The sequence below is a fragment of the Chenopodium album genome, chromosome 11 (genome assembly GCF_948465745.1).
Source record: "Chenopodium album chromosome 11, dcCheAlbu1.1, whole genome shotgun sequence".
NCBI classification, from domain to species: Eukaryota; Viridiplantae; Streptophyta; class Magnoliopsida; order Caryophyllales; family Amaranthaceae; genus Chenopodium; species Chenopodium album.
The window spans coordinates 43,283,694-43,297,288 of NC_137844.1; the positions used below are offsets into that span (position 1 = coordinate 43,283,694).

General features: G+C 36.2%; 1 protein-coding gene across 1 annotated transcript; it reads left to right on the forward strand.

Annotated features, from left to right (window-relative positions):
• Nucleotides 1–10,824: 10,824 nt before the first annotated feature.
• On the forward strand, nucleotides 10,825–12,952 carry LOC145566641 (protein FAR1-RELATED SEQUENCE 5-like). The gene is made up of 2 exons (XM_081625996.1): nucleotides 10,825–10,899; nucleotides 11,264–12,952. Exons 1-2 carry the CDS (start codon nucleotides 10,825–10,827, stop codon nucleotides 12,950–12,952), a joined length of 1,764 nt encoding a protein of 587 aa, XP_081482122.1.
• Nucleotides 12,953–13,595: the final 643 nt, after the last annotated feature.

A 13,595-nucleotide genomic window follows, 5' to 3' on the forward strand; every position in this document is an offset into this window, starting at 1 on the left:
CGTTTATTATTTCAATCCGTTATAAACCGACCCGTTATAACCCGAAACTGATAAACCCAACCCAAACCCGAACTGTTTAACCGAATTGACACCCCTAATCCTCTCACTTTCACATAATAAGTTAATAACAAAGGAGTGAAAAGAGTGAGTGGACAAATTTCACTTTCAATCTCCTTGTATGACAAGTGTCTTCGTTTTAAGTTTTTGTCCTTTTTTTTTTACAAAAATAATTTAGTACACTTAAGTATTAGCCACTTGTCACATACTATGGAGCACTGATAAAATAAATAAATAAAAGTACAATTTTCACTCTCATCATAAGACTAAACAGATAAATTTATGTTTCTGGCACAAAGTACTTCATATTAATTTCTTTTCACATAACAAAATAATTAAAGGTGATTTTAATTTTACTTCTTTATTGTTTTTAAAAAAAAATAAAAATGTAAACCTATGTTGACCACTGAGTAGTTGATTATATATCTAAATATAACCCTTCAAATATTCAAGTGACATGTACAAGTTAGGCACAACCAAAATGTCATCTTGTCACCTTGCTTAAGGATTGATAAACAATACTTTGTTTATGATTGTTGTGTTTATTCGAGAGTATAAATATAATTGTTCCAAAAACAAATTGAGTTTCGACTAATTATGATTTTATAATTGAAGGTGAGACTTTATGTTCATTTCCCTCAAGTTCATTACAATTATAACCAGAGGATGGAAAAAATCATCAAACATACAAGATGATTAATTGTTTTTTTCCCTAATGCATAACAATTCATTAATTCAATTAACAATTGCATAACTATTATAAAATAAGGGGAAAGGGAGAATATTAGAGAGAGATGTAGATAGGTAATTGTGTTGTCTGTATTCATCCATTTCATGGGCCATCTATATATATATACATGATGTGAACAATGTAACCTATATGGACAATGAAGAGTCCATTCATGAAGAGTTACAATGTGAACTAAAGGCATATGGAGGTTACAAAGGAATTTACAAAGACACTTAAGAGAGTTATATTAAAGAGATAGTTACAAGCTATAATGGGCATACATTATTATTTTTAAGACTTCCCCTTGAATACCCATTATCTAAGAGAGATTTAATATGCTTATATGCTACCTCATTAAAAACCTTTCCAGGAAAAACCCTGTGGGAAAAAACCATGGATAAGGGAAAAAGAGTGCAGCGCACAATTACTCCCCCTCATTATAATATCACTGAAGATCTTTGAGACGACGCAATCCAATACGATAAACTAACTTTTTAAATGTTGCGGTCGGAAGAGCCTTAGTGAATAAGTCTGCTAAATTCTCACTTGAACGAATCTGCAACACATTTATATCTCCATTCTTCTGAAGATCATGAATGAAGAAAAATTTGGGTAAGATGTGCTTTGTTCTGTCACCTTTGATGTATCCTTCCTTAAGTTGAGCAATACAAGCTGCATTATCTTCATATAGAGTTGTTGGTGCCTCTTTCCCAGATGATAAACCACAAACTTTTTTTATATGTTGAATTACCGACCTTAACCATACACATTCACGACTAGCCTCGTGAATTGCTAAAATCTCATAATGATTGGAAGAAGTAGCTGCAATGGTTTGTTTCATGGAACGCCAAGAAATGGCAGTACCACCATATGTGAACATATATTCAGTTTGTGACCGACCATTATGAGGATCAGATAAATAACCTGCATCTGCAAAACCAATCAAATTTTCTTTGGACAACTTTGGGAAAAATAAACCCATATCCTTCGTACCTTGAAGATAACAAAGTAAATGTTTAATCCCATTCCAATGCCTTCGGGTTGGACATGAACTAAACCTTGTTAATAAATTAACTGAAAATGATATGTCGGGTCGTGTATGACATGCAAGGTACATTAGTGCTCCAATTGCACTAAGATATGGTAAGGACCAAGAATTTCTTCATCATTTTCCCGAGGTCGGAACGGATCTTTCTCTACATCAAGTGATCTTACAACCATAGGGCTGCTCAATGGATGTGCTGTATCCATAGAAAATCTTTTAAGAACTTTTTCTATGTATGTTGATTGATGCACAAGGATTCCATTCTCTAGGTGCTCTATTTGTAACCCCAAGCAAAAATTTTTCTTTCCAAGATCCTTCATTTCAAAATCTTTCTTTAAATAATTGACAGTCACTGAAATCTCTTCAGGAGTTCCAATGATATTCAAATCATCTACATACACCGCAATTATAACAAATCTTGATCCAAATTTCCTTGTAAAAATACATGGGCTAATAGGATCATTCTTATAACCTTCTTTTAACAAATACTCGCTTAGACGGTTATACCACATACGCTCAGATTGTTTCAATCCATAAAGAGATTTGTTCAATTTAATACAGAAATGTTCTCGAGAACCAGACTTTGCTGCTTCTGGCAGCTTAAATCCTTCTGAGAGTTTCATATAAATAACATTATCCAGTGGGCCATATAAATAAGCTGTGACTACATCCATCAAGCGTAATTCAAGTCCTTCTCTTATTGCCAGACTAATCAAAAATCTAAAAGTAGTTGCATCCACCACAGGAGAATATGTCTCCTCATAATCAATACTAGGTGTTTGTGAGAATCCTTGTGCAACTAATCGTGCCTTATATCTTACAACTTCACCCTTTTCATTTCTCTTTCACACAAAGACCAATTTATATCCCACTGGCTTTACACCTTCAGGTGTATGGACTATAGGTCCGAATACTTCTCTTTTTTCAAGAGATTTTAATTCTGCTTCAATTGCTTCTTTCCATTTTGGCCAATCATTTCTTTGTCTACATTCTTCAATGGATTTTGGTTCATGATCCTCATTATTATCCATAACATCTAATGCTACATTGCATGCAAAAACATCATCGACGTCGATTTGATTTCGATTCCATGTAATTCCAGACATGATATAATTTGTTGAAATTTCTTCATTATCAGGTACCTGAATTTGTTCTTGTATCATGTCTAAATTCTCTTCTGGAGATCCTTCAGAAATTGGTTCTTCAATTTGACCATCATCAATCAATGCTCCTTTTCTTTTCCGAGGATTCTTATCTTTGGAACCTATTGGCCTTCCACGTTTCTGACGTAGTTTAGACTCATTAGCAAATTTAATTTGTCCTTCCGGGACATCTATTTTAAATGGAGCATTTACATTTGGAATATGTGACTTGGTCACTCTTTTTGGGTCAGCAAACTAGTCTGGCAATTGATTCGCTAAACTTTGTAAATGAATTATCTTTTGAACTTCCAGTTCACATTGTTTAGTTCGAGGATCAAGATAAGATAATGATAATTCATTCCATTTAATTTCCTTTTCCAGCTCTCTTTTTTCTCCCCCTAATTTTGGGAAAAGTGACTCGTTAAAATGACTATCTGCAAAACGAACCGTAAATAAATCCCCTATTGTAGGCTCAAGATATTAAACTATTGACGGGGATTCAAACCCAACATATATTCCCAATATCCTTTGAGGACCCATCTTAGAGCGTTGTGGTGGAGCTATTAGAACATAAACCGCACATCCAAAAATTCTTAGATGGGAAATATTTGGTTCCTGACCATAAACCAATTGTAATGGGGAGAACTTGTTAGCCTAATGCGAGTTAGTGCTGCTGCATGTAATATAGCATGTCCCCAAGCAGAAATTGGGAGATTGGATTTCATAAGCAATGGTCTAGCAATTAACTAAAGACGTTTAATTAATGACTATGCCAGACCATTAAATTTTGTGTATGAACATGTGCTACAAGATATTCAACATTTATCCCAATGGACATGTAATAATCATTGAAAGCTTAAGATGTAAATTCACCAGCATTATCAAGCCGAATAGTCTTAATAAAAGTATCTGGAAAATGTGCTTGTAACTTAATCAATTGGGCAAGTAATCTCGCAAACGCCAGGTTACGAGTTGATAACAAAGACACATGTGACCATCTAGTTGATGCATCAATTAAAACCATAAAATATCTAAATGGTCAACATGGAGGGTGTATGGGCCCACAAACATCTCCTTGTATGCGCTCCAGAAAACTAATTGATTCAAAATTAATTTTAGCTGGTGATGGGCGAATTATTAACTTGTCTTCTGAGCAAGCAGTACATGAAAAAATATTATGAAGAATCTGCTGGCTCTTCAAAGAATGTCCACATGAATTCGTAATTATTTTTCGCATCATTATTGAACCGGGATAGCCTAACCGGTCATGCCAAACAACAAAATTATCAGTAAACTTCTGGTTTACTATAGCATGAGTTTCAATATTATTGATTTTTGTGTAGTACAAACCACTAGAGAATGTAGGGAGTTTCTTCAGAACATGTTTTGTGCCTTGAGTTATATTCATGATTTGAAGGAATTCGTTATTTTCTTCATTGATTGTCTCAATATGATAACCATTGTTGCGAATATCCTTAAAATTTAATAAATTTCTTTGAGACTGACGTGGGGAAAACTAGGTCGTTTAACTAATCCTCCCTACGGTCAAACAAATTTATAATCACTCAACTACCTAAATACAAGTATAGAGGTAAGTCAAGGGTCGAACCACTAGGAACGGTTATGTTCAAGTATTTCTAATTAACGCCTAAGCTAGGTCGAAGTCTAAAGTGAAAAGTAACATTAGTCTACTTCCTAAATCAAGAACCAAACAAATGAAACACTAGGGAGTGGGGATCAACATGCATTCATGATAATCAAGCTAATTAGGGAGTCAAGCAATCCAAGCAATGCAAAGACAAATAGTAGGAGCAATTAGGGGCATTCAACTAATCATCCTCACACACTCTAACATAGATTTCTCTAGTGCTAAAAAATATGAAGAAACATAATCAAATACTCAACTAATTATGATCAAACCGATATCAAGTGGTCATGTCAATCAATTCAATCATGCAATCAATGCTAGCAATCATGGTTAGCTACTCCAATCAAACTTATGCAACTTGCAAACCTCTATGAATCAATTTAATCACAACACAAGAACTACTCAAATTCCCAAATCAACCTCAATCCATCAACCACACATGTTTACCCACACCCTAGCAAGTAAACTACTCAAGAAACATCATCATCAAATCTACTATCAATTATAGAGAACAAGAATCAACAAAATATCAAGAACAATTACTCTAATCAAACATCAAATATCAAAATCAAACCAAACAAACATCTAATTAAACAAAACAATTGAATGAGATAGAGTTTAGAAATGCTCATTGATAATTAGGAAGATCTCTAACACAATTGTCACACTTACATCTTCAATCTCTCAATCACCATTGAAATTCCTCACTTTCTCTCTCTAAAACTACTCCTAATCTAGAGAGAGAAGCTCTCAACCTAAGAGAGAGAAAACTATTCTAAAACTAAAGAATTACATGAGTGAAGAATAAAGGAAACCAAAATCTATATAAACAAAAGGAGAAAAGAAGCTGAAAATCGTAAAAGACCCAGAAACCCGCGCCCGCGGAGAAGAACGGACACCCCGATAGCCGCGCCCACAGCCCAAGCCCGCGCCCGCGGGGCCAAGGCTCGCGCCCTAGGGGAGCCCTCGGGACAACCGCGGGTGCTTACTGCCCAAATACGGCAGTTTTGGAGCAGCAGCAACCCCGCGCCCGCGGCAGTTTTCCTGGGCCAACTTCCGATCTAAGAATCGTATGAAGGCGTGCGACCTATCATTGGAAATCTCTTCAAGTGTAGTTTCCAACCCAACTTGAATCACATCAATCCGATCTCTAGAACTTGAGATATGGCTGAAACAATGCACAAAGGTCCTATTTGATACTTTGCAATCCTTCGTTTTCCTTTGTTTCAAACTCAAATTCAATTCCGAAAAGTGCATATTGATGCTAGTGGGTGCTATTTTCAATTTCCATGCATATAGCCCGCGACGTACCTACAAAACAACACAAAGATACGGAGAAGCGAGAGAAATAGCCGAGAAATGAATAAAATGATAAGAAAACCATTAAAAGCATGCATTTCTCTAAACTAACACAAAATAACACAAATCGAGCATTATTTTCTATAAACACGACACAAACAACTAAAAACGAGCATAGAAATATAAAGAAAACATAGCCTAAAGGTGCCATAAATGGCACGGATCAGAGACAATGGGGAGTATAAAGCATTGATGAGTGACATTTATGGCACTCATTTGGTCCCTTTTTGGATGATTTCTATTTCATTTTATCTCTCTTTTCTTTAGTTTTCCTTAGTTTTATTCTTGTTTTCTTCATTTTATGCTTTTTGTAGTTAGTTTCTCTATTTCATGCTTTTTCTAGTTTACTTGTTCTTTTTCTCTTTTACTTGCTTTTTATCATTTGTTTGTAGGTGGTAATTGATTGTCCAAGAATTCCCGAGCTTCCTCTCTATGAGCTTTCATTGTTTTCATGCCTAAAGATGGTGCAAGAAGCTTCAAGTCAAAGGTGGATCCAAGAGGCAAGCTTCAAGGCTTTGTATATGCCTTCTTCATGGCTTATACTTTTCAAGAAATTCAAGAAAGTTTCTGCCTACTTTGTCCTCCATCATCATCATCTAGGACGTGTGCACCGCTTGAGCTAGGACAAAGAGAAGAAGGGGGAAAGACCCAGAAATGTGCGGGCGCACCAAGGTGGTGTGCGGCCACACATTGGTCGGGTGCGGCCGCAAACCTGGTGCGTGCGGGCGCACCAATCTGGGTGTGTCTCGTGCGCACCATTCTCTCTCCTCCGAGCGCCCGCACCTACGAGGGTCTATTTTTGGGCGTCAATGCCGACCTCCTCTTTGTATATATAGTTATTTCTTTCTATTTTTAGAAAGAAGCTTTTAGATTGGATTTCATAGTTAGTTTTTGATAGAATTTTAGAGACAGAAACTCAAGGATTGAAGAGAGAAAAACTCATGGTTTTTGGTGATTGTTCAAGAATTCTTCATTGTAATTGATCTTTAGATCAAAGTTTTGTAAGGATCTTCTTCTTGATTTCAATACAAGTTTGATTCTAGTTTATTTCATTTGTTTTCCATGTTATTGATGATTGATTGAAGTTTGTTTGATGATTGATTGTAGTTTAATTGATTTTTGATTGATTGTTGGTTTAATCTTTGATTTCAATTATGTTGATGATGAAATTGATGATTGTTGTAGTTTTGATCTTGATTCCTATGGCTAGTGAGTAGTTTTCTAGCTAGGGAAATGGTGAAGCATTGTTTGAGTGATGGATTAGAGTGATTTGGGGATAATTAATGGAGTTGATGATATGATTAAATTTGGTTGACAATTCATGTGCATGTGTGTGATTAATTGAAGTTTGGACATCTTTGATTATTGCACTAGATTGCATTGTGAGCTTGCTATGATACGGACCATTAATTAGTAACTTGCAATTTCACGATTGAGGTGCTTTGTGACGTTCCCTAGGTAGTGTTTAGCGTAGTTGACGCTAGTTAGACCTCTAGGTGAACCATCTTGGTATGCTCTTTTGGATACATGATGATCTTCCTTCATATCACTTGACTTAGTCGGTTTGACCTCCTAAATTACCATTTTCCATTACGATTACATGTGGATCCATTGCCCTAGTGCCTTTAGATTGATTTCATACAAGTTCTTGCATCATTTAGCTCTAGCTCTAATTTCCTTCATAAACCCCCTTTACTTGACATCGAAATAGCTTGACTTAGGCATTGTGCATTCGACCTCCATTCCTTTGGGTTCGACCTTGACTTACCACTACACTAAATAGGGGTTTGTTAAGTTACAAATTTTGTTTGATTGGGTGGGGTGGTAGCCCAACGACCTACCGTTCTCTTTCCAATCAAGCATCAATTATTTCAATTTCAGTTCCCCAAGGCAATTTTATATTAGCTTTCCCGGAGCCTTCAATGATATTTGTACTACCTGATCTGGTACTCACATTAATCCTTTTCATCATCAAATGAGAGAAATAGTTTTTTATTTTTAAGTATTGTATGAGTAGTTGCACTGTCAGCAAGACATAATTCTTCACCATTCATAGCTAATTAAACTTGAGTAATATCCATGTTCTTTATGAAATAAAATATATGTCAAAATATTAACCATAAAAAAAATAAAAATAAAAACAAATAATGATGATAAAATAATAAATCAATAAAAACACCCAGACAGTTCATAAATTCATAAAGCAAAAGTCCTTATTAAAACCATAGAAAATAACTTAAGTAAATCACTAGAATAAGCAAGCATAAGTGTAATACTTAAAACTGACACAAAACAATATAATTTTAATTATTCCCTTCTGAGGCAGTGAAGAAATCAACAACTTCTAAATGAGTTGTACTGCCAAAATCAAAATTATTCCCTTCCGGGGAAGTAAGGAAATCAGCAACATCGAATTGATTTGCATTGCCAAAATCAAAATCACCTTCACCATCTTTAAGAACAAATTTTTCCTCAACTTTCTTTCCTTTTTTCAATGATTCTTAGTAAAGTTCAACAAGATGCTTTGGAGTTCTACAAACCCGAGACCAATGGCCTTTTCCTCCACAACGGTAACATATATTGGTTTCACTTTTCTCTTTATCATCCCTACGTTCCCACTTCTGGTGGGAATGTGAATTTGTGAAATGACCTCCACGACCTCTACCATATCCACGTCCACGACCCCGGCCGCGCCATTGGCCACGACCGCGACCTCTACCTCGACCACTACTGCTGGAATGGTCTTTGTTTTTAATTTCTTTCCTGTTATGGGTTGTCACATTCGCTTCAGGGAATGGAGTAGAGCCAGTAGGACGTGATTGATGATTTTTCATTAACAACTCGTTATTTTGCTCAGCCACAAGAAGACAAGATATTAATTTAGAATATTTTTGAAAACCTTTTTCTCTATATTGTGTCTACAGAACAATATTATTAGCATGGAAAGTGGAGTATGTCTTTTCAAGCAATTCTGCATCAATAATATTTTCTCCACATAATTTTAATTGAGAAGTTATTTTAAACATAGCCGAGTTATATTCACTAACAGATTTAAAATCTTGCAATCTCAAATTCACCATTCATAACGAGCTCTAGGGAGTATCACTGTTTTTTGGTGGTCATACCTTTCCTTTAGATTACTCCAAAGGATTTGTGGGTCTTTTACAGTTAAATATTCATTTTTTAGCCCTTCATGGAGGTGATGGCAAAGGAATATCATGGTCTTTGCCTTATCTCGAGGTGCTGCTTTATTAGCCTCTTTACACTAGTGTACTCACGATCGGTAATCAGATTATGAATTACAATACGGTCATAGTATTATGAATATGCGAAATGATTACAAGTGCGCATATATATGGACTAAGAAAATAAATTAACAGATCAAAAATATGATTTAGTAAATGGAATTGCAACACCAATACAAGGCTAATAAAATTTCAATATCACATGATAGCAATTAGCAAACAAGTAACAAACAAAGATGTTGTAATTTGGCAGTTCGACACTAACGAACAAAAGGACCAATTCTTTTTGTTTTTATGATTGTAATCAAAACAAACTGGAGGTAATTACACTTACCTCAACGGGACAAAAACTATTGTGTATGTGCAACAAACTAGCTAGTAATAATGTTTCCTCCGATTCCCGATAACTAAAGCAATGGTGCTGATAACGTATTATAAAATAAGGAGAAAGGGAGAATACCAGAGAGAAATGTAGATAGATAATTGTGTTGTCTCTATTCATCCATTTCATGGGCCATCTACATATATACATGATGTGAATAATGTAACCTATAAGGACAATGAAGAGTCCATTCATGAAGAGTTACAATGTGAATTAAAGGCATATGGAGGTTACAAAGGAAGTTACAAAGACACTTAAGATAGTCATATTAAAGAGATAGTTACAAGCTATAATGGGCATACATTATTATTTGTAACAATAACATATAGTTGAACATTTTTGCAATCACCGAAACAATAACAATTAGAAAAACTCATTTTAGAATTAATGTACATGTTTGTACTTTAAATTGGATAACATTGCAAATAATAATGAACTACAAGGTCGGCATAAGACACCACTTTAAATAACACATGTTCATTATGCGCCAATACATGAAGTTCACACCACTTCCTTGTGTCGATGGGAGCACCTTACAATTCTCTTGAATACATGTAATAATCTGTATATGTCCACCTAGTCGCCTACTCATAATCTGTATACTCTTGAAGTGTAACACTTATTAAAACACGACTGGATTTGGTTAATATAACACTTATTAATACACGGAGGAAATAGTTTTGTTTTCAAATTTAACTTTTAATACGAAGTGAATCAATATGGCAGAAATCTTCACTTTTCCTCTAGAAATTCATTGAGCTTAACATCGAATTTCTATTGGTCCATTTGTTTTTCAAAATTTTCTAATTGGTTCCTATTTTGTTCAAAATATTTATTGGTCCACTTGTATATGCCAATAAATGTAATAACCAATTCTTTTTTTTTTTTCTGCAGTAGTGTACTCAAATCGAATACCTAAGTTTGGTAGGAGTATTTATTTTTAAGTGAATTGCTATTTGCCACAATGAAATTACTCAAGCTATAGTATTAAATGACTTTCATACCCCTTACAATTTTAAAAATTACATAACAATCCAACCATTACTAACTTTGTCTTTGCTCCACCTTGACCATTAGCTCCACCATCCATACCACCACTCACCTTGACTGGTCCACCACAACGACTCCACCTTGACTGGTCCACCACCACGACTCCACCTTGACCATTATACACCACGACTCCACCTTGACTGGTCCACCACCCACGAAATATAAAATGAGTCGACGACGGTCCGCGTTCATATCAGAGGCACTTGGTGGGGACGACGAACCGTCGACGCCGTCGAGTCGGGTATATGTCGGAATTTTTTTTTCAATTTCCGTTGTGCCCGGTCGCGTGTTATATGCGACTATACCACGGTGCAGTCGCATGCTATATGCGGCTATACCGTGGTACAGTCGCATGCTATATGCGACTGTACCATGGTATAGTCGCATATAGCATGCGACCGGTACTTTTTTTTTTTAAATCCGTTTAATTTGTGTTAATTAATTTTTGTTAATTATTAAAAATAACAAAATACACTTAATTTAATTAGCAAATTTATGGCTTTAATAAAAAAAATTAGTAGTTTAAATTTGGCAAAAAAAAAAAATAATTTTATTTTTGTAGTTAAATTTAATTTAAATTAACTTTGTATTTTTCTTTCTAATAGGATCCTATTGAAGATTTTAGCAGTGATGGGGTAAATTATTACCCACATTTTCAGACCGATCAATTATTTCCAACGTATCGAGAATTGTCACAATGGGCGAAAGACATTGCACTAACACTCAAATTTCAACTTGTGATTTCTTACAATCATAACGGATGGTTGTATTTGAGATGCAATCGTGGTGCAAGAGATAGAGGGAAAAATAGAGATCTTAGTGTTGCTCAACAACCGAACACAAAAACTCAACATTGCGGTTGCAAGTTTTTGATGAAGGGTTATAAAGTTTCTGATGATGAAGGATGGCAGATTGTCTTGGGTCCCGATGCATATGGCAAACACAACCATGAGCTAATTGTCTATGAAGAAGGTAATCGACAAATGAGCAAGCTTAGTCCGGGTGCGAAGCAACTTGTTCGTGACCTGACTGATGCAAAAGTGAAGCCACAAAATATCTTAGCAGCTGTGCGGAATCAGTTTCCTGATGATCATCCCAATCGTAGACATATTTACTACTTTAGGGATCGGTTGAGACTTGAAGAAGCTGATGGTCGAGCTGTTGTTACATATTTCCTTGAACTTGGTATCGAGTCGCATTATACACATTGGAGCTTGGTTGACCCGGATACGAATGTTTTGACCCATGTATTTATGGCACATCCTACATCTCTAGCGCTCTTACGCACGTATCCATGGGTCATTGGCATTGATTCAACTTACAAGACAAATAGATACAAAATGCCTTTTTTGGAGCTCATTGGTGTTACTCCTTGCAACATGAATTTCTTGATCGGGTATGCTTTTATGAAGGATGAGAGCGCCGTGAGCTATGCATGGGTGATAGATAAGTTGAAGTTGTTGGTTGGTAGTGATGTATCGCCCACGCCTATTATAACCGATTGTGAGTTGGGTTTGATGTCGCCTATTCTGGAAATATTACCCAACACTGCTCATTTACTATGCACATGGCATATTAACAAGGATGTAGAGCATAGAGTTGGGAAAATAACGAATAATAAAGATCAAGGCAAAATTTTCAGGTTGACAAGGTGGAATCCAATTCTCAATGCCACCACATTAGATGATTATAATAGAGCGGTTCGGCAAATGGAGGAATCTTATGCAGCATTTCCTGCCGTGATTTCTTTTGTGAAGGAGACTTGGTTAGACAATCATAAGGAGAAATTTGTGAAATTTTGGACCAATGGTGTACTTCACTTCGGCAATGTCACCAATTGTAGAGTTGAAAGTGCACATTCATCTTTGAAGGGGTGGTTAAAAACTTCAACTGGTTCTCTCGATTCTGTATGGGCCAAGGTAAATAAGGCGATTGAAGATCAGGTCACACAGATTAAGCAATCACTTGAGCACAGTCAACGCAGTCATGATGTTATGCCATTACAACATATTAATGGACGTACCTCCCACCATTGTATGTTGTTGTTGGTGAATGAGAAGAAAAGAATGAGAGAGTTAAGTCATGAGGTGAATGTTTGGTGTGGATGCGTTTATAAGAAGACTCATCAGATTCCTTGTGCATGTGATATACGTCGTGCCATGGATTCGGGGACATACTTCTACTTAGACCAAGTGCACCCCTTTTATAGGACACTAGTGATTGGTGAGGATGGTAGTGTTCCGAATCCATTGGATTACCCCAGTCATCAGTCACAGGACAGTCGATTTTTTTAGAGTCTTGTGCGTGAGGTGAGTAGAAGTGACCCAGCAGTCATGCGTTATGTGTCTCGCCTAATAGATGAACATCTTCATTTCGATCAATTTGGTGTTAATGAGCCGCTCAGGAACACGACTACTAGAAGGAGACCACCAGCAAATAGTACACGACGTAATCTTAGTGCATGGGAGTATACACGTGGTACTCGTGGGCGTCGTGGTCGTAATGGGGGACGTGGTGATGGTGGTCGTAGTGGAGGTCGAGGTAAGTCTACTCTATGTTTTTCTATTTGTTGTTTATTTTTCTGTATTTTGATATTAATTTGAATTACAAAAATAATAATTCGTTATTCATCAGGAGCAAGAGACATTTCAGATTTTCCTTACCTTTATGGGCTTCTAGATATCATCAAACCATTTGTGGAGGATTGGAACAATGTCATATATCCAAGCCTGTAGTAATGTCAAACAACCAGCAATGCCTGAGCACGTACCCCTGCTCGCAATCCCTAACTGGCGATATAAGTTCGCCAAAGTGGCGACTCCCCATGCATAATCTGAGATATCATCCACACCATGAATAAGCTCGAGGATGTCAGCTGGTCGTACCCTACTAGCACTCTTGTCTACAAACAACGTAGAACCAAGTAATAGTAACATG